This window comes from Desmodus rotundus, chromosome 5 (assembly GCF_022682495.2).
Source record: "Desmodus rotundus isolate HL8 chromosome 5, HLdesRot8A.1, whole genome shotgun sequence".
NCBI classification, from domain to species: Eukaryota; Metazoa; Chordata; class Mammalia; order Chiroptera; family Phyllostomidae; genus Desmodus; species Desmodus rotundus.
In genome coordinates, this window is record NC_071391.1 from 116,609,817 (window position 1) to 116,626,220 (window position 16,404).

The 16,404-nt window shown below is 42.7% G+C and overlaps 1 protein-coding gene across 2 annotated transcripts in view; it reads right to left on the bottom strand.

The window, feature by feature from the left end:
- The window catches only part of DGUOK (deoxyguanosine kinase), a 31,754-nt gene extending 16,849 nt beyond the window's left edge, over nucleotides 1-14,905 (bottom strand). The window contains exons 1-2 of one of the 2 annotated variants that reach the window (XM_024558479.4): nucleotides 14,699-14,905; nucleotides 2,176-2,288 (exon numbers count right to left, since the gene is read on the bottom strand). In XM_024558479.4, the coding sequence (XP_024414247.1) occupies nucleotides 2,176-2,288; nucleotides 14,699-14,840 (255 nt within the window). In that variant the 5' untranslated portion in view covers nucleotides 14,841-14,905. The remainder of the gene's footprint in view (nucleotides 1-2,175; nucleotides 2,289-14,698) is intronic. The other variant, XM_071221537.1, reaches the window with a different exon arrangement.
- Nucleotides 14,906-16,404: the final 1,499 nt, after the last annotated feature.

Here is a 16,404-nt window from a genome sequence, read left to right on the forward strand (position 1 = left end):
TTCCTTTAACATAACAATAATCCTGTTCCATTAGTCCGTGTGTGATTTTCTGCCAGTACCATGCTGTTTTGATTATTGTTTCTCTGTAGCATAATTTGAAGGCAGGTAGTGTGAAGCCTCCAGCTTTGTTTTTTTCTGAGGATTATTTTGGCAATTTGGGATCTTTTGTGATTCCACATAAATCTGATGCTTTTTTGTCTTATATTTTTTTATAAATGTCATTGGAATTTTGATGGGGATTGCATTAAATCTGTACATTGCTTTAGGTAACATGGGCATTTAAACTATGTTGATTCTTCCAATCCATGAACATGGAATCTCTTTCCATTTCATTGTATCTTTTTCAATCTCTTTTAATAAAAATGATTTATAGTTTTCATTATATGGGTCCTTCACATCCTTTGTTAAGTTTATTCCTAGATATTTTATTCTTTTTGTTGCAATTGCAAAAGGAATTGTGTTTTTCATTTCTCTTTCTGAAATTTCATTGTTAATAAACAGGAATGCAGCAGAAACAAAACCACATGTATACAGGCAGGTAATTTTTGACAAACGAGCCAAAAACACACAGTGGAGAAAATAAAGCCTCTTCAATAAATGGTGCTGAGAAAACTGGAAAGCCACATGCAAAAGAATGAAACTAGATTACAGCTTGTCTCCATGTACAAAAATTTATTCAAAATGGACCCAAGACCTAAATATAAAATCTGAAACAATAAATTACATAGAAGACATAGGTACTAAACTTATGGCCCTTGGTCCTAAGAGAGGATTTTATGAATTTGACCGCAAAAGCAAGGGGAGTAAAGGCAAAAATAAATGAATGGGACTGTATCAAACTAAAAAGCTTTGCACAGCAAAAGAAACTCTTAACAAAACAAAAAAGTAACCAACCAAACGGGAGAAGATACTTGCAAGCAACGGCTCTGACAAGAGGTTAATATCCAAAATACATAAAGAACTCGTACCACTCCAAACCAAGCACACAAACAGTGCAATTAAAAAATGGGCAGAGGGTCTGAACAGACACTTTTCCCAAGAAGACATACAAATGGCCAACAGATATGTGAAAAGATGTTGAACTTCACTAGCTATTAGGGAAATGCAAATAAAAACTACAATGAGGTACCACCTCACACCTGTTAGAATGGCTGTTATCAACAGCACAGGTAATGACAAGTGTTGGAGAGGTTGTGGGAAAAAGGAGCCCTCGTTCACTACGGAAAACAGTATTGCGGTCCCTGAAAAAAGTAACAATAGAGTTATATGACCCTCTTAAAGAAAAACTCAAAAACATTGGCTTGAAAGAGAGAAGACTGGAGGGAGAAAAAGAGGCAAATCACTGCCTTCAACTAACTATATAAAGAGTTGCCAAGTGGAAAAGTTAGGAGGCTTAAGAAGCAGAACTTAAACCAATGACTCAGTCAGTCACAGGTATGCAAAGTGGTTCATACAAGAACTTTCTAACAATTAGTTGTTAAAAACCAAAATGAGCCACTCAGTGAATGCTCCCATTGGCTGGAGGAGTCTGTGGTGACTAAGGCATGGTGCTGCCACTCCCTCAGCTACCTCTAAGGTTCTTGTCCAGACTGGTATTTCCTTACTCATACTGCTGTGGCTGGTGCTGAAACCAACCCTACAGCCTCTCCCAAAGCGGCAGACCTGCACCGAAGGTCTAAGCCACGAGGTATAAGTGTACAGTGCCTGGCACAGTATAGTGCCTGGTACATAGTACGTGCTCTATAATGTTAGTTATATCTGCATTGACTCAAAGTGTGGTAAGCTGCTCTCTAAGGTCCTTTCCAATTTTTAAGACTTCATAAATAAGTTAAAATCACTTTAATTAACTGTTAATCTTGATGGTGAGCCTCAGTAATATACTTAAGGGTAGGAACGACAAAATTAATCTTCAAAGCCAGAATGGTTGGGCATACTTTGGGAAACCACACAGAACAGAAGCAGTCACTTATGCAGACATGTAATTATCACAAAAATGAAAGTTAAACATACTCAAACAAGTCATGTTCTCTCTTGCATACACGGTCTGCTTGCTGGAATGAAGGTATTTTAAAAAGGAGACTAAACTGGGCTACTTCACCCCTCAGAGCAAATAGGTTATTACAATTAGTTTACTCGCTCATGCCTGCCAAGTACCCACCACGACTGAAAACTTACTTTTTGCGTGCCAGCAGCCTGGACGTTCTGCCATGTTGCTACAGGTTCTGTAGCTACGTGCCACTCGGGGTAAGTTTTCGCGAGTAACTTCACAAAGGTAGACTTTCCCACAGCTGCAATGCAAACAGCATGCATTGGGACATTTCCCAAATCAGGGATGAAGGAAAAGGCGGCTATCCCGCCCAACTCAAGGGAACAATGATCAGTTTTTACAATTTCAAAACTCAGCAGCAGCCATATCCACTGTCAGGCTGACAATGGGTCAGGCTGACTAGGGCCGGAAGCACCCTAGTGAATGTAGGCAACAGGGAGGAAAAACACCCCTAACATTTGATTTGAAATTTTAATGTCCCAATCTCCCAGAGGCAAATAGTATTTAATAACAGTTAAAAATGTAATAGTCCAGCTCTGCCTGGTGTGGTTCAGTTGGCTGGAGCGTCACCTCACAGACCAAAAGGTCTCAGCTTTGATTCCTGGTCAGGGCTCACACCCAGGCTGCAGGCTGGGGCGCATACAACAAGGCAGCCAATCAGTGTTTCTCTCACATACTGATGTTTCTCTCCCCCGTTCCTCTCTCTCTAAAAGCAATGACAAAAATGTCCTTGGATAACAAGAATATTTTTTTAAAATGTAAGAGTGTCAAAAGTTGATGAAATCAGCTACATATGTTGTAAAGCTTGAATCACAATCCTATTTATTCTGTGATGGTGTAAAAATTGCAAGATTTTCATGATAGATTATGACCCTCATTCATTCAACAATCTGACCAAACGCTCAGGACTGTCTGACCCTGGGAGTGTAATGATAAACAAACACAGGATGGACTTTGCCCTCACGGCCTGTATCGAGATAGATACTAAACAAACACAGAAGGAACTTGTAACAAATTGTGTTAAGTGCTAGAAAAGAAAAATGCAGGATGGCGCTAATACAGCTCAGGGGGTCAGGGAAGCCTCCTCTGAAAAACACCTGAGGTAAAGCCTGAAAGATGAGTTAGCCAGGCCAAGGGCTGGGGGACAGCGATCCAGGCAGAGACAGCAGCACGGACAAAGGCGGGACAAGAGAAAGAACTAGGCACACAATAAGACAGAGAAGTCTACGTGTGGCCTTGAAGAAGCCAGTGTAACTATAGTGTGGGCAAGCGAGGCAGAAGCGTGACTCAAGATGTGTGGAGAGGCAGGCCGGCCGGGGCAAGGTTGTGAAGGGCCTTGCAGCCATGGGAAGAAGTCTGAATCTCCTGGAGGAACAATGGGAAGTCAGTGGTGATGGGTTTTACACAGGGAAATGACAAATTTCTATCTCATTTTTAAAAGATCACTGTTAGCTATGTAAGAACAGACTGCTATGGCAGTAGGCAGACCAGTTAGAAGACAATAGTAGCTTGAACCAAGGTGATGGGAGAGGCGTAGAAAATAGCAGATGCTTTGAGAAATACTTTGGAGATTAAATCAACCTAGGACCACAACATTCAAGCTATCTTTTCCCATTTCCACCACTGTCAAGCCCATACCTCCCTGAGCTCCAGACTTCACTCTCCAAGAGTCCTCTGGACCTCTCACTTGGATGTCCCACAAACACCTCAAAGTCAATATATTCCCTAAAGGAACTCACCATTCTCCCCACCAAACCGTTATCTTTTCCATATCCCACCATCCACTCACTGTCAGCACTTTCTCCTCTGACAAACCTCAGGTGGCCACCAAATGCTTTGGTACCTGCCTTTTACATTCCCCCATCTGTCCTTTTCTATTTCCACCTCCCATTCAAGACCAGCCTTTCGACATCTCTTGCCTCTCCAACTCTGCTCTTGCCCTCTTCAATCCATCATTCATACTGCAGCCACAATGAACACAAAATATTGCTTAAAACTCTCTGGCAGCTCCGCATTGCCTTCATGACAAAACCCAACACCTTAACATGGCCTGCAAGACATTATGATCTGGCCCCTGCATATACCTCTCCGGCCTCAGCTTCATTTCAGGCACCCTGAGCTCCTTCTGGACCAAACTCCTTCCAACTCCAATCATGCCATGTATTCTGTAGTAAATGTGACTGTTCATACACTTTACCATTTCCTGGTACACTTCCTCTCCTCAGCTGGCCAACTCCAACTCAATCTTCAAGAATCTGCTTAGGCCCTGGCTGGTACAGCTCAGTTGGTTGGAGTGTCATCCCATAACCAAAAGGTTGTGGGTTCACTCACGGGTCTGTGCACGTGAGATCCCCAGTCCAGGCACTTAGGATTTCTGGGCCCCGGTCTGTGCGTACATAAGATTCCCAGTCTGGGCACATACACACATGGGAGGCAACCAATTGAACCAAAGCTCTATTCAATTGGCCAATCCTCCTTCGTGCTTGGCCTGGCATTCTGGGTAAGATTCCATCACTGCCATTGCCATTGTATTTCGCCAGGCACAAGACAGGGGTCCTCCATGGCAGGAACCAAAGCCCAGCCCAATGACCTGACTGAATGAATAAAACATTTAATATATTATTAATTTCAGTTCCCTCTAAAACCTACCTTTGTTAAATGTCAAAAATAAACCTTAAGAATGCCCTGACCCGTGTGGCTCAGTTGGTTGGGCATCATCCCGCAAAGCGAAATGTCGCCAGTTCAATTCCCAGTAAGGGCACAAGCCTGGGGTGCAGATTTGGTATCTCCCTACAGTTGGGGTGTGTACGAGAGGCAACTGGTTTCTCTCTCACATCGATGTTTCTCTCTCTCTCTTTCCCCTCTAAAAAACTAAATTTTTTTTTAAAGAATAAAATAAACTTTAAGAGTGCTTTTGGAACTCAATCTCCTCTATTGGAGTTGATTTTTCTTAAGTAAGTTCTACTCTTAGGATAAGTTCAAGTATTGGGTTGGCCAAAAAACAAGTTTGTTTTTTTCCATAAGGTGGCTCTAGTAGCACTTAGCTGTCTTTAACTTCATTTGAAACAATTTTGTTAGATTTTATTGGGACACCTGTCATATCAGCTTGCATTTTAAAAAAACTTATCAAAATCAGTGAATTTTTGTGTAGCCATTTTAATATTGAAGATGGAAGAAAATAAGCAACATTTTCGGCATATCATGCTTTATTACTTAAAGAAAGGTAAAAACACAAGTGAAACGCAAAAGATTTGTGCAGTGTATGGAGAAGGTGCTGTGACATCGAACGTGTCAAACCATGAACAGTAAAATGACAACAAACTCGTAACTATCGGCAACTGAACCTAAAAAACAAAAACTAAGCGAACACCTAGAACAGGAACAGAATCACAGGAATGGAGATCACATGGAGGGTTATCAGTGGGGAGTGGGAGAATGGGGGCAGAAAGGTACAGGGAATAAGAAGCATAATTGGTAGGCATAAAATAGACAGGGGTAGGTTAAGAATAGTGTAGGAAATAGAGAAGCCAAAGAACTTATATGTACAACCCATGGACATGAACTAAGGGAAGGGGAATGCTGGAAGGCAGGGGGAGTGCAGGGCAGAGGGGGTATAAAAGGGTAAAAAGTTGGGATAACTATAATAGCATAATCAATAAAATATACTTTAAAAATGGTTTGTGAAATGTCACGCTGGAGATTTCTCACTGATGATGCTCCACAGTCGGGTAGACCAATTGAAGTTGAGAGATCAAATCGAGACAGTAATTGAGAACAATCAATTCTACCATGAATTCAAATCAGTACTACCATGCAGGAGATAGCTGACATACTCAAAATATCCAGATCAATAAAATTATTGGTGAAAATGAAAAATATGTCTTTTATTTTATGGAAAAAACCATACGGACTTTTTGGCCAACCCAATAGAACCAAGAGAAGAGAGGAAGGCACCCTTCCAGCCAATTTTATCAGCCACTCTAGGCTACTGATCAGGAGTGAAGAGTTGTCGCAGCAGAAGAGCCCACGCATCCAATATGTGACATTTATCACACAGCACTCCAACTCCTCTCTGCACTCACAGGCTAAGAACAAACAACGTGAATCTATGCATTTTGTACAGTCACGCTCATCTCACTCCCACTCCGCCGAACTTCTGAGTGCCTTTGCACATGTGCTCAGCCTCTGCTCCTCCCACACTTCAGTGACTAAATGCCTTCCCTGCTCCTTTAGGCCTGTGTCTACGCCTTCTCCCCTTCCAGGCCCAAGGTCTCACTTCTTCCGTAAGTTCAGGACTTCCCTAACTCACACCAGATTTCTAACATACTGAGCAGTTGAATCAAACAAGATACATTTATTAACTACCTATAATTTGTTTAGCATTTAATTGTTTTGATCATTTCATTCATCTCGGTTTTAGTTTCCTAACAGGATCTCAATCTCTGGGGTTGGGCCCCACGCTTGCACATTTTAAAGTATGCCCCAAGTGCTCCTGATACATCCTTATTTTTATTATTTTTTAAATTTAATCCTAACCAGAGGATATGTTCACTGATTTCAGAGAGAGGGGAAGGAATAGACAGACAGAGACAAAGATCTATGTGAGAGAAAAGCATCGACTGGCTGCCTTCTGCACATGCCCTGACTGGGGATCGAACCCACAGACTTTTCGTATGTAGGACAAGGCTCCAACCAACTGAGCCATCTGGCCAGCACCATGCTTATTTTTGAGAATGCCATCCAGAGCTATCCGATCAAAATCAACAGAGGTAGTTCATAAAAAATATAGATTCTGAAATTACATACTAAACTACTAAATAAAACCCTCTGTGCTTGTCATGGAGTATCTAAGAGACTGGCAGGAATTACAAATTGGTTGAGTTTGTATATTATCAGATACTTGCCCACCCTGAGCAGCCCCTAGTTTAAAACATCTGGCAAAGATGGTCAATATTTAGATTGCATGTTGTTGATTTAAGTCTAAAACATGCTCCCTGCTATCAGCTGAAAAGCTATTTTAATTAATATGAAAAGATGAAGGCAATTGTTAGCTGAGTGATGCTGAATAACTGTTAAAGTTAAAAAAAATTAAACTCAATAATGGCCCTGGCCAGGTAGCTCAGTTGGTTGGAGTGTCATCAGCCAAGGCTGCAGTTCCATCCCTGGTCAGGGCACGTACAGGAAGCAACCGATAAATGCATAAACAAGTGGGACAACAAGTCAATGTTTCTCTTTCTCTCTCTACAATCAATTAAAAAAAGAAAAAGACATGCACACAACCATTAAAAAACAAAACAAAACAATTACATCCGAAACTACTGCATATGGGAAGGGCCCTGTGGGTTGGAGAGTGCCAACTTTACCTCTGAGATCAGACACTATTAGTTCACTTAAGAGTGGTCAGGACTCTCAGAAACTGACTCATGCCATTTAAACACACAAAACCCGGAATGCCAACAAATTAGATGTAATGGGAAATACACAGTTCCAATGACTGGAACGATCACACCAGAGCAACACCTCCACCCTGCACCCCTTCCCCATTCCGAAGCTCCTGGAAGCCAGGTTAGTAATCAGAAGATGGCTTCAGCAAAGGATGGCAGTAAGTGGTGGTGAGGGGTCCCAGGAGTTGTGCCATCCACATTGCTGTGGGGCTTGGAGAACCTGGGTCATTTATACAGCGCAGAATTTCTTCAACTGCATTGTAATGGACCTCGGCTGTGCCAGGCACCACCCCCAGATATGAAATAATTTCTTTTAAAAAAATTCGAAGTTACATGTTTCTATTAAAACCAGACACAGCATAACTTTTTTTAGTGCTGTGATATCTCATCATAATAGTTTTTTCTTCCTGCCTGGGTTTTGATTTTTAAAGATAAATGTTTTTAAAGTGTTTCCAGGGACTTCCCAGTGGTGTTTCTGGTGGTGCGGGTTGGCTCTCCACTGCTACACTGGCCTCCTCCTGATGACCAAAACACCCGTGTCCCCTGGAAGCCACTCCTCTCCATGTCACACTGGCAAACCAACGAACTCCTTCATTTGTTTGGTCTCTGTGCAGAGCACCAGCTTCTTATGATATCATTACTGCAATTTAGTTATATCCCAGCTTGATTGTTACCTATCACTATACTTTTTAATATCATAAAATTTGGGAGGCACCAGATCTCAGCATCAAACCCTCCCTTAGGGCCTTGGCTATCCTTCTACCTTACTTAATGTGCCATGACTTGAAAAGGGGTGGAAGCTACTTTCTGAGAGTCCATTACTTCAACATGTTGATTTTTATTAGCACTGGAATTATCATTCCACCTGCTGGACCAAAGAGTTCCACTGTTAATGTTCATCTTATTCCTAAATCATGGTTTTTTCCTCCCACAGATTTTTCTATGCACTACAATGCCTGCTATAACAACATTATGCTAAAATCTAATAGTAAAATAGTATCTGATGAACACCCCAAATAATCTGTTACTTTAAATGTAATACAGCTGTATCTCATGGGAGCCTCTTATATATATCACTTCTAAGCATTTTCTTCTCTAAAACAAAATGAAAAACATAGGAAAAATCCATTTCTGAAACTTTATACAAAACAAAACAAAAACAAACCAATGGCCTAAACATTAAAATGTCTATTTTTAAACAAAAATTCTTCAAAGAAAATTAAAGACTTTATTTCAGGAACCTCATCTGATGGTGCATTCATTCACTCAGTCATTCAATCAATAAACGTAGCTACTAAGTGGTAGATACTACAGCTAAATGAAGGACCAAGCTGAGATCCTGCCCTTTGGAAACTTACACTTCAGTCCTGAATCTTAAGTACCCAGGATCACATAGGCTGTGAGCCTACAGGCATTCTGGGAAAACTTTCAAAAATCATGCAGCTGCTGAAATGAAACTTAGTACATTTTTGCCCTGATTCTTTTTCATGGGAAACCATGTTTACCATTAAAAAAACACAAAAGTTTCTCACCGCTTCCGAGTACTTCCCAAACTCATCCATTCTCCCTGAAACCCTTCCTGATCTGGAATGCCCTCCTCCCCACTCTGCCCACTGGTTGATTCATCCCTTCACTGTTGCCTTCTCTAACTGTCTCCACCTCCTTCATCTCTAGGCAGAGTTAATTACTGCCTGCTCTAGTTTACCAAGGTTTTACACTGTAATTGCTATTGACTCACCACTCTCTCCAGCTAGAGTGGAAGCTCACTTTTTGAAGACACAGATTGACTTTATTCTCTTTACACCCTGAGTATCCAGCCAGGTACAAAGAATGGAGATGGATGCATGGAATGAGTTGAATCACAGAAGTAGACTCCAATTCACAATATTTGGAATAAATAGGTCTCGCCCCCCCACCTTGGAGTCTTTGTCCAATTGTTTATACTCAATGAAAGTTAAAGATGCGTATTAGTGATCTTAAGTCACTAACCTTGAATGCCCGAGGACACAAGTCATAGGGAAACTCTCCACTGCTTTAGGTCCAAGTCGCCAGACTGCAAAAGCACAAAACAGCTTCCTCCTCTCTGGCAGGGTCTTTCAAATCAAAGTCAGAATAGTCTGAGATGACTACTGACAATATTTCAAAGAACACTCCTTTCTTCAATTTAGGTTTGTAATCATAAAATAACGGATTTGAAAGGTGATACTATACTTTGGTGAAGAATATACTTTAAAAAGGTAGGCTAGGTGTTTTATTTTTTAGACCTTAAGGAAGTCTAGGTATAAAGCTTTTCACTTACAACCACACAGGCCTATGGCTTCACAACTCATGCTGGCTGCCATTAGTTGTTACTTCACTGACCCATTTCCTTTACACATGCTGCTAGCTACATCTGCAGGGTCAAAGCAGCAAGATGTAGAGGAGAACTACAGTACAAGAAAAGCCACTCCAGCCCTGGCTGGTGCGGCCCACGACCTGAAAGGCTGCCGGTTGGATTCCCAGTGAGGGAACGTGTCTGGGTTTCAGACCAGGTCCCCAGTTGGGGGCGTGTGAGAGGCAACCGCTTGCTGTTTCTCTCCTTCTTTCTTCCTCCCTTCTCCTCTCTCTAAAAATAAATAAGTAAAATCTTTTTTAAAAGCCACGCTAAAGATATTTAACTTCAGTTAGGACAGGGGCTGACCTTGCTCTGTTCAGGTTTCCCGATTGGGTATTTTCATTCTGATTTGTTTAATGATGCCACCTGTGATTACAATATCAAATAACTCTTTTGATTACACAATCAGTTTAAAATATTTCCTTTGTGGGTACCAATGACTAACTTCCATACGGGTATCACAGCATAGGATTCAAGCATCTGGCAAACACTGAATGAGTACAATGGGTCAGGAAGGGGGCCAGGTTCAGGTGACAGAAAGATGAACAAGACACTAAGTGACACGCCCAGGGAAGATGTTGAATGTTGCAAACAATCTCAACAGAACTCAAGTGCTACAGCAGTTGTGGGTACAAAATGTTATGAGAGCATACAGAGGCGGCAGTGACTAATTTTGTCTGGGGAGAGTCATCAGTGTGTGGGGTGATGGAGAGTAACAGGAAATACAGAGAGAGCCAGATTAAAGAATCCCAGTCCACTTCTCATTAGTCACTTTCCTCGGGCAACTGCATTCACTTCCAAGGCTTCAACAATTACCCTGAAGTCAACAATAAGAAATCTCAGCTTCCAACTCTTGACTCCAGGCACATATTCTAACCCACCTCAGAACACCCATCTCTGTCTGTCTCAAGGCATCTCACATAAAATACAGGGTCTGGCAAAAGTGGGGCTTGCCTGAGTGTGGTTGGGAGGGTGCATGAATGTCTCACACGAGATGGACAGCAATTTGAACATTCACCTAAATGTCATATGGTGTGACTGAGTATGATGTTGTTATGTTACAGAATTACATGCTTATGACTTTGTAATAAAAGAGTTTGTAATGAAACAAGTGTTACTATTGCTGGACTCTGTATCTCTCTCTTACCTCCCCCGATTTCTTCTTCTTTTATTCCCATCCTCAGTTTTCAGAGTCAGTGTCCAAAGTATAAACCTCATTGCCATCTTCTGTGTCCTTATCCCTCACCTTCAAGTGGCTACCAAGGCCTATCAATCCTGCTTCAAAATCCCTCTCAAACCAGCACTTACTTCTCTGCCTCTCCATTCCTCTGTGCAGGCCTGCATCTTTCCTCCCTCCAACTACTGTAAGAGCCACAGAATTAGTCTGTCTACTCCAAACGGTTTTTATTTAATCATTCAACCAACTGCATGCAAGGCATTATGGGTACTACAGCAAACAAGACATGCAAAGAAAAGTGTTGGCTTTCTGAACCTTTCTTCCTATTTGCTCATTCTAGCCAATTTTCTTTTTAAAATTAATCTAGTCACGGCACATACTGGCTTGAAGTCTTCAGTAGCCTCTCACTGCTTACAGGTGAAAACTCCTTGCACGGCCCACAAGGATGTTCAACATCTGGCAGATCCTATCCTTCCCACCTCTTGTTCTGGCATCCTCTCCTGGGCCCTTTAAACTCCAGGCACATCCGGCTACTTCTCTATCATTAAAACTACACGTTTCTTCAGGCTTTGCTTTGGCAAAGGTTACTTCCTATGCCTGGAACACCCTTCCTCTTCTCCCCCTTGGGAATCCCTACCCCTGAGATTTCAAGTTTCCATGCCCAAACATGGCACTCATCACATGACATATAAATCGTGTTTAGAGATTTGCTTCTTTCACTTGGCTGTGAACTCCTTAAAGGACAGGAGTTGTATCACACATGTGTTCCCCTTCATAGGACACACTCAGTGAGCCTTGGTTGCACGAAAAAGCAAGGAAGCAGCACAGAAATCTGGAAATGTTAAGAAGCAAAGGTCAGGAAAATTGGGACAGGCAGCTCACACCTCACCTGATGGCCTGTCCAAAGCACTTATTTTGTAAAGTACTTTTTAGTTTTCTGAGCTCTAAGGTAGAGCTTCCTTTGAGGGCATATTTCTCAAAGTACCGTACAGAACACCTTCGATAACACCATCGGGCAGGTAGCAGGACCCTCCTTTCTCATTTCTCCCAATGTTTCTGATCTGCCTGGAGAAACACACAGCGGAGGTGGCTGGTCCCACTTTAAATTCTTGACTACGAAGTCCAAATGCGTCCTTAGTGCTGCCCAGTAATTCTGTATTTCTCCCTTTCGCTCACTGGATACTTCATGTCTTTCCACGCTCCCCCCAGTTACTCTCTTCCATTTCCCTGAGAAAACATACACAACCAAAAGACCTTCTGTAAGTTCCCACTAAATCTACTTAAGTCAGTACTCACTTATTTGCCATGCTCTCCATTATTAGAAATGAACTGTGCCTCCGGCTAAAACCAACCTTGCTCCGCTTGGGCTATAGATTCCATTCCTTGTTTACTAACATCACTCCAGCAATTCTATCCTCTCGCCTGTTTCACCATTTCCTCCCTCTCTACCAGACCATTCCGCCAGCTTACAAATATAATTTCTCTTAGAAAAAGAAAAAGGTCTGAAACCCTCTTCCCATTTCAGTTACCACCCACGTCTTTCCTTTCTAAGAAAGCTTCCGAACAGTTGCATGACCCACTGTCTCCAATTCCTTACTTCCCATTCTCCTTGAACCTACGCCAATCAGACTTTCACCTTTATTGCTCCTAAAAATTGTTCAAGATCACCAAAGAGCTCCATTGAGAGAGCATCACAAAGTTGATGATTCCTTTCCTCAAACAGGTTCAGGTGGCTTCCAGGATATCATTCTCTTTTCGTTTTTCAGTGATCGGATTCCTTCTCAGTCTCTTGCTGGCTCCTCCCCACCTCCCCAATCTCTTTAGCATTTGCATACTCAGGGCTTGGTCCTTTCCATCAACACGCACGGTCTCCTGGATATAAATATGTACTATATTTGTAACTCCAGGCTCACACATCCAATTGCCTATTCAACAGCTCCACTTACCTGTAGATATCTAACCACCATGTAAAAATCCAACATGCCTAGAAACAAAATCTTGAAACCACCCTGCCTCAAAATCCATGTTTCAAGTTACTCAGGCCAAAATGATTGCAGTCATCACCGAACCCTCTCTTTATCTCACTCCATGTCTGTCTGCTAACGAATCTAGTCAGCCCTACCATAAAACGAACTAGAATCCGATCACTTCTCACCACCTCCTGTATTACCACCCTGGTCCAACTCACTGAAACTCACCATTTCAATAATCTCCTGAACTTTCTACCTTCATCGTATCTGCCAGACTGATCTTTTTATAACCTAAGTCAAATTGTATCACCTGACTATCCCAACCTTCCAATGGCTTCCTGTCTTACTCAGCGTAGACATGCATTGAGGACTACAAAGCCTATATGCAATATGGCCACCCCTCCCTCCTCCCACTCTCCCTCTTGCTCACTGCACTCCAGCCACAATGGCTTCTCTCCTGTTCCCTGAACACACTGTCCACCTCAGGGCCTTTGCACTTGGTCTTCTCCGCCTGGCAGAGTCTCCTCCCAGTTATCCACATGGTTCACTCCCTCACCTTCTTCAGGGTGTTGCTCAAATATCATCTTCCAAGTCTTGACTGTCTTGATACCCTAATTAAAATTGCAACTTTCCTCAATCCCTGAATTTCTTCATCACACTCATGACCACCTAGTATATGGTTTACTTTTCTTAATTTATAGTGTTCACTGTCAGTCTCCCCCTACTTAAGTTCCATGAGAACAGGTATTTATTTGTTCCCTTCACTGCTGCAGCCTCAGGGCCAACAGCACTGCTGGCCTGCAGACATGGCTCAAAGGGTTATTTGAGAAATGAATAAACGGAGAAATCTCAGTTTACTGCTAGTATGCCTTCGGCACTGAACACTGCTAATCCTCTTCTAGGTCTCAGGAAGTTAGCACGTGAAAGTATCAAGGCAGAACTTAGTAACATTAAACCAAAATGTTTTGTTTTCATTCAGTTTTTAACTACTTTTTAAGATACTGAGTTTCTATTTGCTCTTGTAACAGTTTTTTAACTTAATACATGTTTTTAAGGTTAAAAAGTGAGTTTAAGAAAAACGTTAATAAATTACAGTGGGACTAACAGAAATGTGGCAAAAATAGTGAAAGCGGTGCCTGAATGACTGAAGGCGAAGAACTCTCTTAGCGAGGAGTTGCCAGATAAAATACAGCACACCCAGTTACACACAATTGATTTTTTTAGCGTGTGCCCCAAATATTGCATGGCACACAATTGCACTAAGAAATTATTCCTTATCCGAAGACCTATTTTAAATAGGCATCCTTTTGTTTTTTTTACTTTTTCCTAAACCTGGCAACCCTCAAACATAGAAATTACTTCGAGCTTCTTGTCGCTTTCACTGATCGCTATTCCTACAAGCTAGTCGAACTCTTGTCCTGTCTACAAACTGCGTGGCTTATATGTCCCTGTGGGGCAGTATTGAGGAAGGACGTTCTAAATATCAAAGACACAGAAGTCCACGGGGCATTTTGGGAGGGGAATGGCCCTAGCAGGTCAAGACAAGCAGTCCCGCCGCAGTAAACCGGGGGAGGAGGTAAGGAGGAGGGGCGAGGGGAGGGCTTCCGGGCCCAGCTCCCTTTCTCCAACCTCTCGGACACCTGCTCAGCGGAGGCCAAGGCTTGGCAGCCCCTTTCCGGCCCTTACCAATGTTGCCTTCGATGGAGAGCCTTCGGGGCTCGCGCCCCGCGTGCAGCCCCCTGGAGAGGGGCACACCCTCGAGGGGGGTCTGAGACATGGAACTGGAAAGTGCGCGCAGCAGCCTTACAAACAGCCTGCCCGAGACCATCCTAGCCAGGAACCGCGCAACCAGCACTTCCGCCGAGAGCACTTCCGCTCTTCTCCTGCGGCAGCCGCCCACGCGCTTCGGCGCACCTCTGACGTCACGAGAACGTCAGGCAGGAAGTGGGTGGGGTTGATCTGACTGAGAAGGTGGGGCCGTGGGGGGGACCTCTTTGTTCTCGCGTTGTTTGTAGAGAAGGGTTGGGAGAAAGCCTAGTTTGGGATGCGGGGAAAGTTTGCTGACGACTAGTCTTGGAAGGGCGTGATTAACCTTTCTATATTTGCACATTGGAAAATAACTTTCCAACTTCAAAAGAATTCTAATAATGCCATCTCCTTTGCATTTTTATACATTTAAGATAATTTTCATAAGTAAAGACAAATCAAAATGATTGTAATTTCAAACAAGGTATTTTTTCCCCAGGTGTTTGTTGTCTGGTGTTTATTAGATTGGACTGTTTTAAGTAGGAAAATGATGCAAAGTGATAAATTACACAGGTTAACTTTTTTTCCATTCCCTGCAACGCAGCAGCACAGCGCTGGCACCTTATTTAATAAAGCAACAAAAGAATTCGATTACATCCCACTTCCTACTTTGTCTCTTGAATGAATAAATAAACGTTCGCTCAACCGATTTGCACAGTAGCCAAAAATTCCATTAGAATAAAGTGGGTGGAGGCTCGGATGTGACTGGAACTGGTTTAAACTTGATATATTGGGTTCTGTGGGCGTGAACAGCGCGGGTGAGGAGCGGGGCGGCTGTGAAGTGATGGGGATTCTGAACGAGATTCGTAAAAGGCAGAGGCTGGGTAGAGAGAAACTAACGAGCTGGTGTATAAAACCCGTGTCCTGCTGTCGGTGGACAACTGCTCTGCAGAGGAGCAGGGCCGGTTCTGAGCTGCTGCCATTGGGTGAGGCCCTGACTGGCTTTGTCCTGCCACATCCAAAGGTCTCAACCGACCCCAGATTGATGACCTGTTGTCAGGGGGTGCTTACACCTTTCACGCTTAAACCACTAAAGGCAACAGGCAAACCCGCATTCAGACACCACTCTTGGAGGTGGGAGCGTTTAGGAAACAGCGACCTGGGTGCAAAGGGGTGGGGAGAGGTCAGTTGCTGGGACACCTGTCTTGAAGTTCTTTGCATAGCAAGCACAACCTGGGAATCAACTCCTTTTTCCTATATTGATGGTCGAAGTGACATTTATATGTTAAAAATGTTATTTTAAAAATAGATTGTAAATTTATTTAGGATAACCCAGGTGGAGCGCTGAAGTCTGTCCCATTCCCCAACCCCCTTTTCCAAGCCACTTCCGTGTAAAATTACTACTTACATTTTTTTTTTATCTATGTAAACCCAGACTTGGAAAATATTAATCCAAAAAAGTTTGAGAGGCTCTCTGGGCCCCCATGTTTTCGTTGCTTCATTGCCCTCGGGGTCTCTGTGAAGGTTAAATGAGGAAGTTGTCAGCAGACTTCTGTGCAGACAGGCAACTAACCTGCTCCTCAGTTACTATTTTTTAAAAACTGTAGTGAGGTATAGTATGTAGTGAAGAAATGAGCATGTATCGT